The sequence below is a fragment of the Brachionichthys hirsutus genome, unplaced genomic scaffold (assembly GCF_040956055.1).
Source record: "Brachionichthys hirsutus isolate HB-005 unplaced genomic scaffold, CSIRO-AGI_Bhir_v1 contig_1181, whole genome shotgun sequence".
Lineage (NCBI taxonomy): Eukaryota > Metazoa > Chordata > Actinopteri > Lophiiformes > Brachionichthyidae > Brachionichthys > Brachionichthys hirsutus.
The window spans coordinates 63,473-86,687 of NW_027180497.1; the positions used below are offsets into that span (position 1 = coordinate 63,473).

The 23,215-nt window shown below is 43.0% G+C and overlaps 1 protein-coding gene across 1 annotated transcript; it reads left to right on the forward strand.

The window, feature by feature from the left end:
* The first annotated feature begins 261 nt into the window (after positions 1 to 261).
* Positions 262 to 21,812, forward strand: LOC137915594 (peroxisomal acyl-coenzyme A oxidase 3-like). Its single transcript, XM_068758789.1, has 18 exons — positions 262 to 381; positions 6,444 to 6,541; positions 6,630 to 6,765; positions 8,725 to 8,799; positions 10,802 to 10,891; positions 11,311 to 11,454; positions 11,972 to 12,060; positions 14,139 to 14,235; positions 14,317 to 14,499; positions 14,615 to 14,737; positions 14,817 to 14,937; positions 15,649 to 15,771; positions 15,874 to 15,987; positions 16,834 to 16,949; positions 17,671 to 17,845; positions 18,783 to 18,850; positions 20,080 to 20,166; positions 21,693 to 21,812. Exons 1-18 carry the CDS (start codon positions 262 to 264, stop codon positions 21,810 to 21,812), a joined length of 2,079 nt encoding a protein of 692 aa, XP_068614890.1.
* The last annotated feature ends 1,403 nt before the right edge of the window (positions 21,813 to 23,215 follow it).

The following is a 23,215-nucleotide window of genomic DNA, read 5'->3' on the forward strand; positions in this document are numbered from 1 at the left end:
GCCAATCCTTATCCCGAAGTTACGGATCTGATTTGCCGACTTCCCTTGGAGACCTGCTGCGGATATCGTTACGAGCCGTGTTCCGTTAAATAGCATTTGTCTTAATGCACTTGCGGCTTACGAATATGTGCGGCTTATTTTAGTACAAAATATATATATTTTTTAATTCAGTGGGTGCGGCTTTTTCACAGGTGCGCATAATAGTTCAGCAATTACGGTATGTTCTTTTTCTCAAGGAACCCTCAGTCTGAATGCAAGAAGATGGACCATAAGATGGCTGACCTTCCCACTGGTCCTCTGGATTTGTACAGAAAAAAGGCCTCTTTCAATTGGAAGGATATGCTGATTTTCATAGAGGGAGAGGAATTGCATTCATTCAAGGTATTAAATATTCCTTTTTAAATATGAATAAATCTGTATCCTGGTTACTTATTTGTAGACAACTGCATGCCGTTTGTACCCGCAACCTTGTGTACACGGGTTGACTTGTTGTCTGAGAGAAGTGCAAGGATGGCTGCATCGTCTGAGTATTTGAGATATGATGTGGTGGATGAGATGCTGAGGCAGTCATTGAGGATGTACAGGAAGGGGCTCAGTACACATCCCTGTGGCACCCCAGTATTAATGGTACAGATGTGGTTGTACCCACCCTTACTGCTTGCAGTCTGTCGGTGAGGAAGTTGTGGATCAGGTGGATCAGATGGGGAGGCGTGTTGAGTTGGTGTAGTTTCCGGATCAGCAGGTGTTTCTGTCGGGTGTTGAAGGCGGAACTAAAGTCCACAAAGAGTATCCTGGCAAAGTTACCTGGGGAGTCCAGGTGCTGTAGGAGAAGGTGTAGCAGGCAGGCCACAGCATCCTCTGTGGGGATCCAGGTGTGGGGTGACAAATGGAAGGATGATATTCACCAGCACTTCATTATTATGGGTGTTAGGGCTATGGGGCGGTAGTGATTGAATTCTGTGGGTCTGTTTTTTTTGTAGCGGGATCACTCATAGCCGGACAGACACAGAGTCTGTCTGGGTAAAGATCATTTATCCCAGAGCTAAACCTCTGGTCATTGGCGCAGTATACAGACCCCCAGACCAAAAATCATTCTATGATTTGTTGGAGAAGCATGTGATTGGCTTGGGAAGCTCGGAGGTCATTCTGATAGGAGATTGTAACACCAATGTCCTTCGGAAAGACACCCCGACTTTCAAATCCTTCAGCAGCTTCTGTAATCTGCATAACTTTACCCAGCTGATTCAGCAATTTTCAAGGGTAAGCACCACTTCTAGAACCATCATAGACCTAATCCTGACATCGGACAAATCTAGAATCAAAAACAGTGGTGTCATCGAGTGCAATCTAAGTGATCACAACATGATCTTCTGCACTCAAAAAATTCATAGACCTGCAGCCCATTGTCACACCACAATAAACTGCAGAACCATGAAGCATTACTCCCCAGAAGCTCTAACAACAGCGCTGGAGGAAACTGATTGGTCTGAAACTTTAAACTCCGCCTCTGTCGAGGGGACCTGGTCTTCCTTTAAATCTTTCTGTCTGTAATCAATAAGATAGCACCCATAACAGCTGTTCGGGTCAGAGCCCGTACAGAACCTTGGATGAAGGGGGAAATATTGAATGCCATCAAGCTCAGAAACAAATGTTACTCTGAGTACAGAAAAACCAACAACGAGGAACTACTTGAAAAAAGCAGAAAACTACGGAATGAGGTTAACAAAATGATAAAAAATGCCAAAAAGAATTTCTTAAATGAGAACATTGAGGCAAACAAAAGCAACCCACAAAAACTGTGGGAGGCCCTAAAACAATTAGGCTGCAGCAACAGACTCCAAACAAAAACCAGTAATATCTGTATTAACTCAAGTGGTTCGCTCCAGACCGACAGGTTGGTGGTAGCTAATTGTTTTAACAGCTTTTTCACCACTATTGCCACCCTGTTGGTCAGCAAACTCCCCCCACATTCAGGTCTGTATGGTTCTGACCACATCCAAACTCACTATGAGAAGCTAGGTGCTAAAAAGGACACTTTCTCTTTCACACCTGTAAATACCGTTGATGTGCTAAAACAACTAATTGCCCTTTGACCTAACAAGGCCACAGGCCTTGACAACATACCCGCCCGGTTCCTCAGAGACGCAGCTGTCTCTATCGCCCGCGTGGTAACCCATCTGATAAATTTATCCATCAATCAGTGCCACGTCCCACAGGAATTCAAGACGGCGCGGCTTATCCCTCTGTATAAAAAAGGAAACAAATTAGAACCTGGCAACTACCGGCCTGTTTCCATCCTTTGTTCCATCCCAAAGGTTATGGAGAGAATAATCCAGGAGCAAATCAACCGCTACCTCGCCGAGCATAACCTGCTCTTTGAATTCCAATCAGGCTTCAGAACATCCCACTCCACTGACACGTGCCTCATATATCTGACCGACTACATTAAGCGTGAAGTAGACTCGGGCAAATACTGCGGCATGGTCATGCTGGACCTCCAGAAGGCCTTTGACACCGTTAACCATTCAATCCTATTGAATAAACTAGGGGCGATTGGTTTTGATAGCACATCAACAAACTGGATGAAATCGTACCTAGAGGGACGAGAACAAATGGTAGACATAAACGGAACCTTGTCCTCGTCCCTCCCGGTGAGCTGTGGGGTTCCTCAAGGCAGCATTCTAGGACCGTTACTGTTCCTCCTATACATTAACGACATGAGTGCTGCCTGTAACTGTAAATTGTTCCTGTTTGCTGATGACTCAGCACTCCTGATTTCGGGAGAGGACAAAGTGCAGGTTGAGGAGGCTCTCAGCTCTGAGGTCACCAGAATCCGTACTTGGCTTACCGATAACAAACTGTCACTACATCTTGGTAAAACCAAATCGATTCTTTTTGGGTCTAAACACTCTCTACGTGATATAAATGTTAATGATTTCAAGGTCACAGTCGATAATACAGTAATCGCCAGCAAAGAAGAGATTACCTATTTGGGCTGTGTTCTTGACAAATACCTGTCTGGCGATAGTATGGCAACTAAGGTGATCAAAAAAGTCAATCAGAGAACAAGATTTTTGGGCAGAATGTCTGCTTTGGTCAACAAAAGTGCTCTCCGGACGCTTGCTGCAGCCCTCGTTCAGCCCCTCTTTGACTATGCTAGCACCTCCTGGTATTCAAACATCAAAATGTCCCTGAAAACCAGGCTCCAAACCTCCCAAAACAAACTGATTCGGCTACTCCTCAATCTGGGGCCCATGACCCACCTTCTTCCTGGACATTTTGCTAGCCTAAAATGGCTCAGGGTAGAAGACAGGGTTAAACAGCTCAAAATGGGATTGGCATTTAAAATAGTCAATGCAGCTCTGCCCTCAGTCCCCTCAATCCCTGCATACCTGACCAGGGTTATAATAGTTTTGGATTTTTAATTATAGTTTAGTTTTAGTTAGTTTTGAATTTGTTTTCTCTAATTCAGTTAGTTTTAGTTAGTTTTTAGAGTGGATTTGTTAGTTTTTATTAGTTTTAGTTTTGTTTTTATTAGTTTAATTTAGTTTTTATTAGTTTTAGTTTTGTTCTTATTAGTTTAATTTAGTTTTTATTAGTTTTAGTTTTTTATACTTTCAGTTATTTGTCAGATGCAGGATTAAAATATAATAAAATAATACAACTCAACAAAAGATAACATATAAAACATTTATTCAGTAATTTTAAACAACCAACCGTAACAGTCCGCAGCATAGCTGCTAACGTGCTACAATCTCGGACTTAATACTTCATTTGCCGCTGATGATTTGCTCTCAGCGTGGACGAGCTTTCTGGCTCTTGATATCAGCGAGTTCTTGGGTTCTTCAGGCAGCGTTCAGGGTGAGCTGAAGGGTGAGAGCACCCTTCAGCTGGAACTTGTTGGTTTTTCCATCTGGCAGGTCAAGCTCTGAGCAAAAAGAACAAACAAATGTAAAACACACAAAGAATAGTACAGTTTAATAATTATTGATGAATTAGGACTTTGTAATAACCCCTACAGCAGGGATAATAACGTTACTTGTTTCATGATATTTAATTTCTTACACTGTTAGCACCCTAAACTAGTTTCCCCAGGATAACCCATTTAATATTGTATATTTATAATGAAGCCCAATATTAGATATGAAATCATGACATGACAATAACGATGATTTCAGTGTGACAATTATACATTTCAGGTTTTAGCAGATGGAGGCTCCAACATTTGTGATTGGCATTTTAGGTTTTGGATCAGAATGAGTAAAATAAATAATTTATTTCCTCTCCTTTTGGGACTTTATGGGGTTTTAATATCAATTAAAGTTTACAACACTAATTATTGTTACATTTTATATCAGCATAAAAGGTCAACAAGACTAATGTATTTGGGACTAGAACCACTCACCAACGTGTTCAGTGTCCTCGTCGTCTGTCTCTAATCCAATCCACGGTTCATCCAGACCATCTCCAGGGCCTTCTGGCTAAGGGGGGCTCCATCAGCGAGGCTCCATCAGGGGGCTCCTCACTTTGGGCTTGGCTCCAAGCAGCTCGTCTTCTTCTCATGTCTCATTAATGCAGCGAGCCATGCCCCCCCAGTGTGTGTGTGTGTGTGGGGGGGGGGGGCTCCAGTCGGTGCAGGTTAAAAGCAGTCCCTTATTGTTGTCTCCTTCGCGGTGCTAACTGCTAGCCGGGGGGCTGCTTCTGTTACGGGGGGGGGGCTAATCGCAGTTAGCTTTCTTGTTTCCCTCCGTCGTAATAAACAAATCCCACACGGTGCTGGAGCGCTCGGCGCTTCCTGCCGACTTCTGTCGGTAGTGACGTCACCAACCCGATTCTCAACGAGCAGTGACGGGAACAGCCGGACGGAGCCACCGGCACACGTAACTCCGAGCAAAATAAATCAATTTCAAAATTGATAAAAACGAAAACGAAGAGATTAGTGTCTTTAATTTTTATTAGTTTTAGTTAGTTTTGTGAACGGACAATACCGTTTTAGTTAGTTTTCGTGTTCTATTTTAATTATCGTTTTTATTAGTTCTAGTTAACGAAAATGTTTTTTCAATTCTAGTTTTCGTTTTTTCGTTAGTTTTTGTTAACTATAATAACCCTGTACCTGACGGAACACCTCCACAGATTTAGTGACACCCACAGCCACAACACTAGAGGGAGCTCAAATAACAACCTGATTACCCCCTCCTACAGGACTAACATGGGTAAATCATCTTTTTACAATACGGCCACCCAAGGGTGGAACAGTTTGACTCCCGCCCTCAAAACATGCACCTCTTTGGCCTCCTTCAAAAAGGCCCTAAAAATACACCTTTTAGGGGGACAGAAACGGAGATAGTCATCACGACTCTCTCCGGATCAAACCCCCCCTCCTTTTTTTTGTCCACCTACGTTGCACATATTAATTGCCTTAGTAATTTATTGTAATTTATGTAAGTTATTTATTGTGATTCATTGTCATCTTGCATCAGTGGTGTAATTTATTTTAGATTAATTGTTAGTTTGCACTGGCGGTGTAAAATCATTTTATTTTTGTTTTTCTAATGTTACGTTGCATCAGTTGAGTAATTTAATATTGGTTTTATTTTTATTTGTATTGTTAAATTTGTATTGTTAATTGTGGATGATTTATGTACGAAGGACTTTCAACGGAAACAAGACCGCAAGGGCTTTTTTGAAATGCTCCTCTTAGACAGGATGTTTAACTGTACTTGTACTGTAATACATACTACTATTTGACTGTACTTGTACTGTAATACATGCTACTGTGTAACTGTACTTGTACTCTAACATTCTATCTAATAAATATATTCATCATCATCATCATCATCAGCCATACGCTGAGTACCAGCCGTTCTAGAGTTACTGACCATTGAACAGAGGCAGAAATGACCAGTTTCCAACAAAAAACCCAGAGAAAACCATCTTCTTGTGCAGAGAAACATTTCTAGACTTTGACTCTAATATTTGTCGTTTTAGTGACACATGCTTAGAATTGAGTTCAGGATCCTCTGGCACGATTTAAATGTGTAATGTAATGCATATTGTCTCCTTCTCTTGCCCGTTCACTAACTCTAACCTTATCCTCATTTGAAATGCTTGTACTGCCAGGGCTTTCTAGTACCAGTACACTGAATCACACGTGTCAAGTTGAGGTAGAAAGCAAAGCATCATGTGTTATTGGTTGTCAGTTTTCACAGCCGTGGCAAATGTCTGCATAGAGGAAATATGATGGGAACTTGTCTTTGGCAGAGGTAATCAATCGATCACTGACCTGATTCAGAATTCTACTTACTTTATAAAGAAACTTTCAGCAGGACCTGGAAAGAAAAGTACCGTATCCCTTTGCATAATCTCAGCAATAAAGGAACCTCTTTGAATCCCTCTAGTATTTCCCTCTACATATCCAGTGTATTGTTTCTTTCATCCTACAGCAACATGTGTTCAAGACACTCGAAAATGATGCACTGTTTGCACGTCATCCTGGTGAAGACATCCCTCTTGAGAAGATGAGAGAACTAACCTTCCTCAGGTACCGTTTTATCAACATAGAAGAAAGTTTCATTCATTGTTAATTCATCCTCGCAGCAATTAATTTACCTTCTTATGAAAATCCACAGGGTGAAACAACTCCTCCGCTATTGCTTCTTGACAAATGATGAGTTGATTTCCAACCCCTGGAAATCTGTGGTGCTCAATGCTTGTCTGGGCATGTATGACTGGAGCGTTTCCGCAAAGTACTTTCTCAACAAAGGGGTGAGTGGTTGAAAGTACGAGATCCTCACCTGTTTGTGTGTGTGTGTGTGTGTGTGTCTGTCATACTAAACTGTGTCAGATCTTAAATCTAAATTCAACGCGGACAAAACACAACTTGAGTTGACACAAAATATAAGTTTTAAACAATAATTTTAGTTAATGAGATAGAAGGTTTTACAGTACAATAATCCCCCCATACGAAAAGGGCAGTGACGTGCAGTCAGTGGAGGCAGGTGAGGCACAGCCTCACCTGTCATCATACAAAACCATATAAAAATCATGTATTTGTATTAAAAATAATATAAAAATCATGTAATATAATATAACATCAGTGATATTACATTATATATTTTATGATTTTTTCATTTTTAATAATACAATTAGTGCGTCACGTATTCTTGTGCTCAGCGGCATTAAAATACTGCAGAATGAGGCCATGTGTAATATGGCCTCCAGCCCATAGGAGACCCGTGAGTGATTCAGCGCACTTATCAGCTGATCCGCTCGTTCGAAATGGGCTTGTAAACACGGAAGCGCTGGCTGTCTGGATGTCTGGACGTCAAGCAAGAACCCGTGCTTTCTGCTTTTCTTGCCTTCTTTTCTCAACTTCTGACAATGTCTGGACTCGGATGGGATATTGCGACATGAAGAATTTACCGAGAAGCCTCCAAACACGAGCAGAACCGCAGCGCGCACGCCCCGGCTGGAGACACACACACACGTCTCAGAGTCAGAACATATGTTTAACAGTTATACTGTTATGGACGGGTGCGAGGGGTGCGAGGGGACCCCAGGGAACAGAGGACGGAGATGTCGCGATCGTAGACTTTACATTTTACTGATATGTCCATCAGGAAGCACAATATCCTGGAGCCGCACACAGGATTGCGGGGCGGCTGGAGCCCAATGAAAATATCTATATAACAAAAAACACAGCCGAGAAAGAAAAACCAAAAAGCCAGCTCTAATAAAAACCGGTCACAAAAAAAAGAAAACGCTACGCAGGACCCGGGCGCACGGATCAGCTGCGGTCGGCAAGGACGAGGCGAGACCCGGGGAGCGGGGACGGGGAGCGGCAGAAAGACGTGCCGCACGTAGAAACGAGAACCGAAGAGTAGTCCGACGGGGAACAGCGGGCGGACCAGGGCTTATGAGGGCTGGTGGCGATTTGGCTCAATCTGCCTCAGGTGCGCCCGGGGTGACCGCAGCCAATCCCCACGCCGCAGGTCCAGGAGCGAGAGGCAGAAACAGGTGTGCGTAATAAGGCAAATTAACGAGTGCAGCAACATGACCCTCACATAAACATCAGTTAAACTTTAACTGATCAACACACGCAATCACACACATTCAACGCTGCACGCACACTGATACGCAGAGTTGAATAATTTCATTAAATCTCTTGTAAATACGGAGATTATGTGTGGTCTCCCCTTTTTGTCATAAACTGATGAGCCAGGTTTGTGACAATATGTAAAAAATTCTGATACGAATTTTTAAACAAAACACGTTAAATGTTGCCAATCAAATGATGAACAAGCCGTAGGTTCATTTATTTGTAAATCTGACTGTGCCTCACCAGACACGAACCCCACCGCACGTCACTGGAAAAGGGATGATCTGTCCATCACTATGACAAACAAAAATGTGCTCAGAGATAATCCCTGGTGCAATCCCTCCTCTAAAGTAACACAAACAAAATCAAAATGTCGTATTTTGTGTTTACTCAAGTTTTTCTAATAAACTTTAAAAGATTCCGCACAGTTTAGGTTGAGATACTCACAAAAGAAGAGGCAATAAATTTTGAGACCACTGTTTGATATGAATCTGCTTTCCTTTCTAATTGAACTGAGGCGGATTTTTCAGACATTATTCACTATTAGCGTGTTAGCATTGCTGTAGCCATCTTTACATTCACTGGTGCGTTCCTGTAAAAGATGCTGACATCATCTTCCCTTTCAGATGTTTGGTGCGACTGTGGCAAACACAGGATCAGAGAGACACAGAAAACATGTTTTGAACTGTGAAGACATGACGGTAAATCATCATAGCTCTATCCTGATATCCTGTAACTTTACAGTGTATCAGCGGTTTTATTTGTGTCCGAGACATTTGATTTTGAACCAATACCGAGTACCGATCCGATACTTCTATCGTATATAAAAAAAATGTTTAAAGAGGAGTGAAGAAACGGATCCAGGATGTCCCTTATTTTTTACTCTATTCGTCTTATTTCAACATCTAACTCTTAAACAGAGCACTTCTGTGGCATAGCTCGAACATTCAAGTAATAAATAAAATATTTTTTTTCACTTTGGACTTGGACTAGTTACAACAGGAAATGTCAAATACTGTGACTTTTCCTGTTTTGTTGGAAAGACATCTTCCAGCCTTTCTGCCTCGCTCAGGGTTTATTCCGATGAGGCACCTGAGAAACGCGTGTTTTTCCAGATATTGTGATATCGATTCCACGAGCATGTCATTGAAAACAAAACAGGTTTAGAACACTAGCACTGACTGACGTTATGTATGTTGTCACAGTCGAGCACAAATGCAGACAAGTTCGGAAAAAATAAAATAAATATGAACAGCACTTCAATCGTGAGGTTTTTGTCATCGACTTCAAATACTTCCACACCGCAGACATATTCGCGCGACTAGCTTCAAGCTGCTTCTGTGTTTGTCCCCGGTTGACAGCATTCAACCAATAGTGTCACAGGAAGTGATGTCATGCCGAGAGGGCTCACTCTGTTCCAACGCGTAACTTCAGATCTGAAATAACTATCCATATATATCCGAGTCCCGATCCGGAGGTAACGCCTGATTCCGATCGACTCTGCAAGCACGCGATTGGGCCCAATTGTGGGAGGAAGTGAGGGGGCGCACATAGAGATCAGTGACGTGCAGTCAGGGGAGGCAGGTGAGGCACAGCCTCAGCTGTCATCATATAAAAATCATGTATTTGTATTATTAAAAATAATATAAAAATCATATAATATATAATATAACATCAGTGATATTATATTGTATATTTTATGATTTTTTTATTTTAAATAATACAATTAGTGCGTCACGTATTCTTGTGCTCAGCGGCATTAAAATACTGCAGAATGAGGCCGCATGTAATACGGCCTTCAGCCAATAGGAGACCCGTGAGTGATTCAGCGAACTCATCAGCTGATCCGCTCGTTCGAGACGGGCTTGTAAACACGGAAGCGCTGGCTGTCTGGCTGTCTGGACGTCAAGCAAGAACCCGTGTTTTCTGCTTTTCTTGCCTTCTTTTCTCAACTTCTGAAGATGTCTGGACTCGGATGGGATATTGCGACATGAAGAATTTACCGAGAAGCCTCCAAACACGAGCAGCGACCGCGCGTATTCATGGTCAATTTGCGGGACCGATTCGAGCAGAACCGCGGCGGACTGGGCCTGACAGAGTCCATTGGATGTGAACGAGTGTTCTGTAACGTTCTAGAGAACTTAAGCTGTCAAATGAAGCCCAGCTTTTCCTCCATCGCTGGCATATCTCTTCCGTGTTCTCTCTCTTTCTCTCTCTCTCTCCGCAGCCCCAGCTGGACGGCGACACGCCCCCTCACCCACACCCGTCTCAGAACATGTGTTTAACAGTTAAACATCAGTTAAACTTTAACTGATCAACACACACATCCACACACATTCAACGCTGCACGCACACTGATACGCAGAGTTGAATAATTTCATTAAATCTCTTGTAAATACGGAGATTATGTGTGGTCTCCCCTTTTTGTCATAAACTGATGAGCCAGGTTTGTGACAATATGTAAAAAATTCTGGTACGAATTTTTAAACAAAACACGTTAAATGTTGCCAATCAAATGATGAACAAGCCGTAGGTTCATTTATTTGTAAATCTGACTGTGCCTCACCAGACACGAACCCCACCGCACGTCACTGATAGAGATCAATTACAGACATTTGCAATCGACATATTTGCAGTCATCTGCACAGGACTACATTTACATCTCCATGGACTCACGATGTCAAACTGTTTATCTGTTTATAGACCTTTGGTTGCTTTGCATTGACGGAGCTGAGCCACGGCAGCAACACCAGAGCCATGAGGACCACAGCAACATATGACCCCACCACCCAGGTCAGCGCACAAAAATGAGTTTGTATGAAATGCACAATGACAATGAGCCTTGGGTTCTGTTCAAAGTTTCTGACTGTTAATGGAAAGTTTTTCCTTCCATCAGTCGCCAAAGTGCTTGTTCTTGTGGAGGCGTTCTGTCTTTCCCTGCTACACCTGTGTTAGATAACGTTCTGTTATGACCTGATTCTATATAAATAAACATGAATTTAATTAAAGGTTGTGTCTTTTTTCCTCTCCAAGTTTTATTTTTAATTTTATAAATTTGTATTATTATTCCTGCTCATAAAATGCACCTAATTTAAATGACTATGCAAATATTTCTCAATCATTCGAGCTCACTTTGCGAGCAGTGTTTTGGTTTTCAAACTTTCATTTGATCGATCAAAAAACTGAGCGAATCACCAACTTCTCCTTCCTAGGAGTTTGTGATCGACTCCCCGGACTTTGAGGCTGCTAAGTTCTGGGTGGGGAACCTGGGTAAGACTGCAACACATGCTGTGGTGTTCGCTCAGCTCTACACACCGGACCAGGTGTGTCATGGCCTGCACTCCTTCATCGTCCCGGTAAGTCTCCTCACCGAAGTTGAACTGTCCGTGAAAGAAATGAGTTCATTTCTTACGTCAAATTTAATGATTCAAAAGTTAAATGGAAAATGACGTCTATGAATGATACATTTCTTTTCCTTTAACTTTAAGACAAAGTTAAAGCTCTATCTTTAAATATTAAATCACTACTTTGAAGGATACATTATGCATGAGGTAAGAGTTAATATAATTATCCGTGAGTAAAATTGAAGACCCCCCCAAAACAAAAAACACTCTAAAACAGTAGACTGGATGTCCAGGACCGTTTCTTTTTCAATCATCTCCATTTCGCCTGAAACAGTCGAGAAGGAGGGGTGCAGTTTGCCATTGTCCCGCTGGACGTCGCTCATCGTTTGATAAGCGTTCTCCAAACTTGCCTTTTAAATCTCTAATCTCATCATGTAACACGCCGACCGGGTATTAAAGGCAAGCAACGAATGAAACGATCAGAAGACAGTTTGCACATTAATTAAATGTTGCAACCATTACGTTGCAGGTGAGAGATCCCAAGAACTTACTGGCTCTACCTGGAGTGCTTGTTGGAGACATGGGCAAGAAGCTGGGCCAGAATGGACTGGATAATGGGTATTTTACATCAAAGGAACATTTTAACATTTTCTTTGCCCCTTTAAGTAATGTTAACTCACTCGGTACCAGCCGATGCCGTACCTTCAGTACCGGTGGTTTTCGCTCATTTTGCCGTATATTTCAAGACGCACAGAATATTATATACTATAACTATGCAGAGACCGAATTAAAGATCAAAGGCTCATCTTTCATCAGGAAAAAAAGGCATGTTCCTGCTGTTTTACATTCTAGAGTTAATGGAAGAGAGGCAGATTTCAGCACAATCAGCAGTTTCCAACAGAAAACTAGCTTTTTGTTTAGAGAAACATTTCTAGCGGATCGATGACTTTATCTCTAATATTTATTGCTGTAGTGAGAGTTGTTTACTTCTAGATAACAATAAAAACAACACTGAAAAAGAGCTTTTGATGCTGTGGTAACACATTTATTTAACAATAAATCAGCTGTACAAGGGCTGCTCCTCGGTGATCCAGACGGGAACCGCTCGTCTGACAAATCCCAGTCAGGCTCACTATATCCGTCCAAACCCGAACCTGAATACGAACCCAGAACCATCAGATTTTGGTGACACACGCCAGGATTGACACCGACACCCGGGTTGAACGGCAGCTGTCGCTCTGCTTCGGTAGCACTAAACTCTTCAGCTCTGTGATTTTACATACCGGTAATCGTGTTGAATAACAGACACAGTTGCTTTCTTCTTCGTACCGTGACTCAAACTCTACCGTTTTAGCTGCTTATAGTTATCAGACCGCTCCTGCGCCGCCATTATCACATTATTATGTGATTATTATCAAATAAATCACTCAAACAAGGTACTGGACATCACTTTTATTGTTTACTGAGAACTCACACCTCTCACATCGTTCAACATTTCTTTTTGGTCGATGAGGAGGTTCGTGATTATTTCGAAGTTGTATTTACTTCACTGACATTTTGTGAGTTGGTTCGTACTTCATACAGGGCCTTTCTGGACAGTTTTATTATATTTATACAAAAGAGACTTTAATAAACAACAACAACACTACTTCCTGTTCAGCAGTATTTACACCAGTGCCACATTTTAAATGTGCTCGCACTCCCTTCGGCGCCTCCCACTGTCACCCGATGGAGGGAGCTCATTTCAGCAGCTTGTACCTTGTTCTTTTGGTCACTACCCAAAGCCTGTGACCACAGGTGAGGGTCAGAAGGGGAGCGATTTCTTCCAGACGTGTTTCAGGAGGGGATTACAGACCGACCCAAACTACAAAGGATTGGCTGGATGGTTTATTTAGCTGTTTTGGGGTTGATAAAGACCCAAAATCACCAGAATAGTGTAGAAACATTGTAAAAGTGAGTTTTTCATAATGTCCCCTTTAAGAGTCAGTGATGTGTCAGACTGACTTAGCAAAGCACACGGTCAGAAGGTAAAGCCTTTATCCCTATTTCCATTGCATAGTTCCAGCTCGTCTCTCGACTCTTTGCTTGTTTTGGGGAACTGCTCCATTGCTTTTCCAATAAACCGGGCAGGTAATGAAAGGTAACGTGAAACTTTACAGACTGCTGACTGGACATTGCCCGGCATACACAGAACATCCGGCGCAGTAGAAATCCACAGCTGCTGCACTCAAGCAGCAAAACAACCACAACTTTTCTTTATTGAAACTTCTATATTGACGAGGCGTTGACGTCCTGTCTTCTTAAACAGCTGATGGATCACAAGAGATAGAGTCATGTTAAAGACCAGGCCACAATGCTTTATAGGAAAAGTCATATCGGGAACATATTCAACGATCACTTGAAATGGGCATGCTCCTTTATTATAACGTGCACAAAACTGGGCACGCATGATTATAGCTATTTAAAAAAATAAAATATCACACTTTGTGTTGTAACAAACTCCTTCCATGGGTGTTACTAGATTGACTTCATTTTTGGTGAGCCCATTCCCGATCAACTATAAAGATGAAAAGGAAATTCACATTCGGTCAGTTTATATTCGCCAACAAAACAACTGAATGTTTTTACGAGCAGTAAAATATAAAGTAATGAAGGTCACTTTTCTGACCTGGCTCTCATGATTGTTTTTTTTTCAGGTTTGCTTTGTTTCATAATGTGAGAATTCCTCGGGAAAATCTGCTGAACAGGACTGGAGATGTTACTCCTGATGGCTGCTATGTTACCCCATTCAAGGTTAGTGGTAGCTGCTCGATACTCTTTTATGTACTGATCTATGTACCAGAGAGCACACGCTTTCTCTCCTGTGTGCTCTAGGATCCCAACAAGCGTTTCGGGGTTTCTCTAGGAGCCCTGTCGGGCGGCAGGCTGTCAATCACCAGGATGGCTGTGGTCAACCTGAGCCTGGCCCTGACTATTGCCATCCGCTTCTCGGCCACAAGAAGACAGTTTGGACCCAAATACATGGAAGAGATTCCTGTTTTGGAGTACCAGTTACAGGTACAGCTCGTGCACCTTATCAAATCTGCGCATGTCTAAAGCATAGCTCTTAATTTTCAGTCTGGCTAATGAATATTTACACAAATTCATCAAGTGTTTTATATGTTGTTTCAAGCAATGGCGTCTGATCCCGTACCTGGCAGCAGCATATGCCCTGGGAAACTTCTCCAAATCCATCTTCTTCAACTTTATCGAATTCCAGATGGGACTTCTGATGAAGGACAAGAGTGACAGACAAGTCTGTAAAATATGAGGTGCACGTGTGTCTGTATCGAGCATGAATCATAACTGTTGTATATCTGTTTTGTGTTTCCTAGGCTGAGTTGGGCAGAGAGATCCATGCCATTAGCTGCTCCAGTAAAGCACTGGGCTCCTGGACCGCACAGAGGGGGATTCAGGAGTGTAGGGAGGCCTGTGGCGGACATGGATATTTGGCTAGTCAGTCACAAACATATGAATAAACACCACACACACACACACACACACAGATTCCTGACTGTAAACTAACTAGCCTAAATTGTTGTATTTTCTAGCATGCTTGTCATGAGACTTATAATGCAGGGTTGGTCTCACATTAATGCTCTTATTACACTACATTTCTCTCAAGTGTAGCTTCTCATCTTATCATGTGCTGTAGTCACAGATAGGCCTTTGTGTCTGTTACTCAGACACAGATCCAGAAGACATTTCATGATTTTTGGTGAGTGAAATTAATGCATAAAGCCTCCAATGGGAAAATCCAATCCGGATGAAATTTGGTGGAAAGATAGACACCCCCACCCTACATAACTCCATAAACATTCGTCGATAATCAGCCAAGATATTAAGGAACAGATTTTTAACCTCCATTGACTGCAATGTTAACTATAATTTCAGAGTGATCAAGAATCCAGGATCTCTTCTGGATCATCACCAAAATAAACATTTCCTGAAAATTTCATCAAGATCCGTCAATGGCCTTTTGCGTTATCTTGCTAACAAACAATGTGATTACATAACCGTTGCCTCAGCGGAGGTAATTGTACAGCGCATTAACAATGGGCATATGCCACATACATGTATGTATACTGTACATGTGATACGTAATAGTGGTATTATTGTACATAATGGGCACACATAAAACACGGTACCAACATGTTTTTTCTCCAGTGAACCGACTCGGTGAGCTGCGGAACGACAACGATCCAAACTGCACTTATGAGGGAGACAACAATGTCCTGCTGCAGCAGACCAGCAACTATCTGGTCAGCTGGCTCCATGCTAAGCAGCAAGGTCAGCTCTCCATGCACAAAGACAATTTAATGTCCTAACTGCTGAGGGGAACATCATCTTGTTCTATGAGAAGGAATGTTTTCATCGCTATGTGCTTTTTAGGTGCCATTCGGATTCAGTCTCCTCTTCACACCGTAGACTTCCTAAATGATTTCCACAACATCTTGGAAAGCAGGTTTCGAGCAACAACAATGGACGAGTGTATGGACCCAGCAGGTATTCTAGAATTTTGGCTTGATATGATAGGGATATCTGAAAAATCCAACATTGGTCCTGCTTTCATCTCCATTCAGTTTATTGAATATTCTTGTGTGTGAAGCGGTCGTGTTGAGAATTTGTGGTTCGTTTGGAGCAACGTCCGTATATGAAGCATTGCAGTGGCAGACTGCGTTGGCTGTGCTGATGCTGAGCTTCAGGTGTTCATTTGACACCGTGTGTAGCACAACAGTGTACTGTTTAGTGACACAAATGTGGTGCAGTAAATGTACACTTTGGGTTACACTGTGACAAAAAGGAGAACTAGAAAGACAATCAGAGATTGCAGACCCCGCCTCCAATAGACTATTGGATCTTGTGAGACAGTAAACAGGGCTTCCGGATCAGAGGAGCCAAACCTGCTCTAGCGTGCTGCTCCGGAACGTACTACAAGACTCCTTCTGGACTCTTTTTCCCATCATGCCATTTGTTTCCCTCCCTCTTAAAGTGACAGTTTACAGCACAGGCACAATTCCAGATGTAAAAATAATTCTAGAATCTGGATCCAGATCCGGATCAACGCCATTCTCGGGGAGGACCGAGCCACGGACAGAACCTTGCTTGTGTAAAAATCTTGTGTCGATTGGGTTACTAGTTTTTGAGTTATGCGCTCGGACAGACAGACAAACAGACAAACGCACCCAATTGCAATACCCTCGCCTCCCCCTCGGCGAGGGTAATAAGGTCTGGAAGCTCAGCGACAGTGACCGATGACGACTGATTACATTCCTGTCAGACACTTTGTGGTCCAACCTTGCGTTACAGTGCGTTTGTATAAGTCATTATTTAAATGTCATCCTAAATCAGTGCCAGTGGCGGCCTACAAGTGGCTGGTATGTTTCCTGCTGGTGGAGTGCCAGAAGAGGCTGGAACAGCGGAAGGCCTCTGGGGAGGATGAGTTTGAGGCACGTAACAACAGCCAGGTAAGAAGAAGAAGAAGAAGAAGTGACAATAAGACACTGCTTTGTGCTTTACCTTTACGGAGGCTTATTGCATTCACTGAATCTTTTCCTGAAATAATGAGATAAATGTATGAGAAATATATATTTTTAATGTTATTAGAGGTATTTTTCCTGTTTTTAGAGGTCATGTTTTTCCATGGTTTTTAGATGTAAAAGTGGGGACATATCACCAGTGTTTACATAAAGAATACAAGTCTATGAAGCATCACGTCCCCTGTGAAATAGTCATTGAGCATCACCAGTTTCTTTTTAACTTCACCTTTCTCTAAGGCTTTGTTCCTATTCTAAGGAGGGTTATTAAAACACTTTTTTTCTGAAGCTCATGGGAATCTCATTACTATAATCTACTGGCATCTTTTAGGTTTATACAATCTCTTCACATCAGGTGTAAGACCTTTTCAAATACCACAAAACATTTAGTTTAAGGGAAGAAGACCGTTCGGCCGGGTAACCAGCAAGTTGGTCCGCAAGTCCATCCCACTGTGAGATAACTTCGCCGACATAATGGCATTTAAAAATCTAAGACCAACTGTCCCAAATCATTCATTGTTTTTTTCTGAATTAATGTAGACATTGTTTTATTAAACATTACTTGTCACCCATGATCTGCTCTAATCGGATCTGAACAGTGGTAGTGTTGTCTCACTGCTCTTGTGTGTGTCGTATATGTGTGCTTGTTCAGGTATATTTCTGCCGTTCCCTGGCCATGGCCTACATTGAATCCAACTGCCTCCAGAGGTTTCAAGAGCTAGTTTGTGATCAGGACACGCCAGCTGGTCTCAGACCTGTACTCAGCAAGCTGTGTACTTTATATGGAATGTGGAGCCTCAGCAGCCACATGGCCAACCTGTACCAGGGTATGTACAACAATATATACGATACCCCGACCTGCATGACTGCGTCACATTCCATAAACATCAGCCAATAATAAACCGAACTATCGAGGAGCAAATTTTGAAGCTCCATTTACTGCAATAGTTTAAAGTGATCCATAATCAACTAGAAAACGACAATCAGAGACTGCAGACCCCGCCTCCAATAGACTATTGGATCTTGTGAGACAGTAAACAGGGCTTCCGGATCAGAGGGGCCAAACCTGCTCTAGCTTGCTGCTCCGGAACGTACTACAAGACTCCTTCTGGACTCTTTTTCCCATCATGCCATTCGTGTCCCTCCCTCTTAAAGTGGCAGTTTACAGCACAGGCACAATTCCAGATGTAAAAATCATTCTAGAATCTGGATCCAGATCCGGATCAACGCCATTCTCGTGGAGGACCGAGCCACGGACAGAACCTTGCTTGTGTAAAAATTTCAAGTCGATTGGGTTACTAGTTTTTGAGTTATGCGCTCGGACAGACAAACAAACAGACAAACAAACAAACAAACGGACAGACAAACAAACAAACGGACAGACAAACAAACAAACGGACCCAATTGCAATACCCTCGCCTCCCCTCCGGCGAGGGTAAAGATCTCTTTTGGATCAGCAACAAAATTTGGTAAAATTTCAAACATTTCCTGAAAATGTCATCAAGATCTCTCCGTGACTGTTTGAGCTATCCTCCTAACAGAAGGACAAACAAACCAACACTGGTGATTACATAACCCCGGTCTCGGGAGGGGTATTAAATGAATAAATGAATTGAGCTGCGGCGGCGTTTCTGATCAGAACCTCTATCCTGGATGACAAGGAGCAGCTCTGAGGCTGGAGAGTGCATTTATAGAACGGTGACGGCTTGAGAGGAAATGCAAGATGAGATGTAATATTATTTAACACGCTTTGTTACTGTTCAGGTAATTACTTCAGCGGTGCAAAGCCTGCCGAGTTGATCCAGACGACCATCCTCACACTCTGCTCCCAGGTAGGGACAATGTCCATGTCCCTCTGCGTGCCCCTGTTCATACTATTGTGGAATAGAAGGCCTTGGAAACATTGGATTAAGATTCAGTACTCTTCATATAGAAAAGAGAGGAATGAAGGTGAGCAGGAGTGAGACAGAGTACATGTGTGTGAATGAGAAGGTCCCAGGGGGGACAGTGAAGCTAGAAGGAATAGACGTAAAGAAGGGAGAGGACTTCAGGTACCTCGGGTCAACAGAGCAGAGTGATGGAGAGAATGTGGAAAGGAGGTGAAGAATCGTGTGCAGGCAGGCTGGAACGGGGGAGGAAAGAATCAGGTGTGCTCTGTGATAGGACGAAGGGACAGGTCTACAAGACAGTGGTGAGGACAGCCATGATGGACGGCTTAGACAGTGGTGAGGACAGCCATGATGGACGGCTTAGAGACAGTGGTGAGGACAGCCACAATGGACAGCTTAGAGACGGTGGTGAGGACAGCCTGATGGACGGCTTAGAGACAGTGGCTCTGAGGAAAAGACAGGAGGCGGAGCTAGAAGAGGAGGAGATGAAGATGCTGAGGTTCTCCTTGGGAGTGACCAGGTTGGACAGGATTAGAAATGAGACAATAAGAGGGACAGTGAAGGTTAGACGTTTTGGAGACAAGGTCAGAGAGACCAGACTTTGATGGGTTGGACATGTCCAGAGGAGAGACAGGGACTATATCGGTAGAAGGACGCTGAAGATGGAACTGCCAGGGAACAGGACTAGAGGACGACCCAGGAGAAGAGACATGGACGTAGTGAGGGAGGACATGAGAGTGGCTGGTGTTGGGGAGGACGATGCAAAGGACAGGGTGAGGTGGAGGACGTTTATTTGCTCTGGAGACCCCTGACAGGAAAAGTTTAACATTCAGAAGTCGACCCTTCATATATTAGAGCCAGACTTTCCTGGTCATGCTGCTGTGTGACTAACAGTAGGCCGATCCATTTCTACAAAACTGTGGCCAGATTCTCAGGACTTTGATCCAAGCCAGAGTCCAGCCACACTTATGTCTCAACACTGAAGGCATAAAGACGTCCAAAAGTGGTCCACATGTCCTTCAAACTGAAAATGTAGTCGGCTGCTCAGACGCTGTATTCTTGAGGCGTCTTCTCTCTCTTAAGATGGCTGATGAGTTTGTGTCTCGTAGGTGCTGCTGCCTCAGAGCTTATTCTAATTCTAAATCTTCTTATTCCCTTTCTCTCTCTTGCAGTTGAAGGATGATGCAGTCGCCTTAGTGGATGTTCTCGCACCTCCCGATTTCATTCTCAATTCGCCGATTGGCAATGCTGATGGACAGGTAAAAAAAAAATATGAAGGCGTTGCGCCTGCTAACCGCAACTACGTTGTTTTAAGACATTGAAACAGGATTGAGGAAAGCCCTCGAAGTATTCTTTCCAGCGTCCGACAATATCCCGAGTCGAGGTCAGTTGCTCCGCTTTCCGCTTCCGAGGCAGCGGACGATTTGCCAGAATTTCTTCAAGGCCGACCAATAGTCTTCCTCCATGGCCTCATCATGGAGGAAGACTATTCTCTTCTTTAAATCTTTTTTATTGGGTTTGAAGTACATATATATGTGCACATACAGTACATGTACAGCCTCTTTTTTCACATTTTCAGCTCCCCCTGCATCACTTTCAGCTCTTCCCTATTGCCATCCCTGAATGCCCTCTCCGTTGTTACCCAGGGTTTGTTGTTTGGGTGACACTTCACAGTCCTTGTTGGGACATTGGAGTCCACACAGACGTTGTTACACTCTGTGAGTCCGTCGATGTCGTCTCCATGTGACTCACTAGGTGCGTTTACACGGACGACATTTCTTTATTCCGATCAGAGTTCAGAGTAAACTTGTGATCCGATGCGCCGTGTTCATGGACCCTAAAAATCCGATCCGATTAGGATTTGCGTGTTCATGCATCACACTTTTGATCGGAACAGAATATTCTGACATGCGCAGTTTGACCCAAAGCACCGGAAATGGTAGAAGAAGAAGCGTAGCGTAGCAACTTCCGCTGCAAACAAATCATCGCTCCGTGCTTTCCTGCCTGAAACGTCAGCGTTATTTCGCTCGTTTTCCCCGTTTGCGCTTTTAGTTTCCTCCTTTAATGTCTCCGGCAACATGTTTGTCTCAGATATTGACCAGTTCTGTCTTCCGCCTGCCGTGCTTTTCGCTCGCTCTGCTTCAACTAGCTTCCGGCAATAGCAGCAGCGCGTGTAGCTGACGTCACAGACATGCGCAGTAAGGACGACTTGTACCGAAACATCGGAATAAGTGTTTTCATGCGCCCTGACCGGGTCACAAATCGGTATAAACCACCCCTCTCGATCGGGATAGAATTGTGACCGGATCAGGCTGGATTGGGTTAGACTATTCCGGTTAAGGTGTGTCCATGAAGCATTTTTATTCCGATCAGGATTTTAACCGGGTTAAATGTGTCCATGTAAACGCACCTACAGAGTACATCCCATTCCATGGACTCAAAACAGGGTTCCAGGTGGACCAGGCTGATCTTCCCAGGGGGGGGGGGGGGGGGGGTGAAGAGCTGTATGCACCCTTAATGTCAGCATACAGCTTGTCCAAAGTCTTCCCCTCCCAGGTTGGACAGTCCACATACTGGGTGAAGGCTGTCGGGGTTTTGTCCATGTTGACATGTTTGACATCCCCAGAGATGGTGATGAGGGTGTTGGGTTGAGACGCCTGGAGCTCTGCCACTGCTCCGTGGGTGACAGTGTGGGTTGGCCATCAAGTGTAATGGTTTATTTGATATATGAGCTTATTGTCAATATTCTTTGACTAATCCTGGTTTTGTTCTTCCTCTTCTGCAGCTTTACAGGAATCTGTGGTCTGTGATTATGCAGGGCAGCCAGGTGCTTGAGCGGCCATCCTGGTGGAAGGAGTTCTGCTCAGACAAGCCCGTGGTTGGATCCCTACGTCCAAAACTCTAGGACCGTGACACAAGCTGGACATGTGCCTGTCGTATCCAGAATACCGATGTAAACTGTGTGTTTTCCGACTCACAAACTGTAAAACTTCAAATGGAATATCCATATGTACAATGGCTTCGCAAAAGTATTCAGAACTTTTCCACATTTTGTCACAACCACAAACATAACTATATTTTATTAGACTGTTATGTAAATGAGCAACACAAAGTGACGAATAATTCTGAACTAGAAAGAAGACTGTCCTATATTTGGCTCAGTCCCTCTTCCCATCAACCTGGACCTGATCTGTCCTGTCCCTGCTGAAGTGAAAGACTCCTAGAGCATGACGCTGCCACCTTGATGTTTGACAGTAGGCGAGGTGTGTTCAGAATGTTGCCGTTCATCCACACATATCGTTTTGCATTTAGGCCAAGAAGTTATAACTTCACCTCCTTGACACACCCCTAAAACTTTATTCTTGAATGGTCAGGTGTGTTCCTTGGCCGAAAGTACAGTGGTAATCCAGCCTGGAAGTTACGAAAGCATGGACTAACTTTTCTGCATCTTTTTGGGTGCAATTGTTTGCATGGAGAGAAAGGGGGACTGAATACTTTTGCCCACTACACTTTTCAGTTTTTATTTGTAAAAATAAATGCGTTTCAATTTAAAATCATGTACACTTTTCTTTATACTTCACAATTGTGCGCGGCTTTGTGTTGGTCTTTCACAGAAAATTCCAATAACATATATATATATTTGGTTGTGGTTGTAACGTGACAAAATGTGAAAAGGTTCAGAGGGTATAAATACTTCTGCAAGCCACTGCACATGTTGTTCTTGCTGTATCTCTGCATTTCAGCACAAGATGTTGAGAAGTGTCCAAAATGGTATCAAGTCAGATTTTGTTTGTATCGCTGAAATTCACAAATGACAATGTGCCTCTGAGAGCTTTACAATCTGTACAAGGATTCAAATGTGAATTTATCTTTCCAGAAAAATCCTGAAAATGACTGAATTCACATGACTTGATAGCAATAGCAAAAGTTCAACTCAATACTGTAGTGCAGGAGTCGGTAACCTAAGATGGCTGGTTACGTGAGGGCCTTTACGTTGGCACGCAGAGAATATTAAGACGACAAAATACTGTATTTAATACCTCACAAGAAATGCAGCACACTATATTTTCTGAAATACTAATTGTGGCAACCCCTCACGGGACAAGCCGAAAGTACAGTAGTAGTAGTACAATAATGTTTTAAGCAATTTTAGGCCTATATCAAAGCTTTCTTTCTTATCTAAAATTTTAGAAAGTGGTTTTAACGCAGCTTTTAGATTTTATGTGTCATAATAATATATTTGAGGAGTTTCAGTCTGGTTTTAGAGCACGGCACAGTACAGAAAGGGCACTTCTCAAAGTATCAAAC

What these genes read in the sequence shown, in the direction of transcription:
- LOC137915594 (XM_068758789.1), top strand. Translation starts at nt 262, where the DNA reads ATGGACCATAAGATGGCTGACCTTCCCACTGGTCCTCTGGATTTGTAC. An exon ending in AGGACAAGAGTGACAGACAA is followed by an intron (nt 14,738 to 14,816) that starts GTCTGTAAAATA and finishes TGTGTTTCCTAG; the next exon opens with GCTGAGTTGGGCAGAGAGAT. An exon ending in GCTCCATGCTAAGCAGCAAG is followed by an intron (nt 15,772 to 15,873) that starts GTCAGCTCTCCA and finishes TGTGCTTTTTAG; the next exon opens with GTGCCATTCGGATTCAGTCT.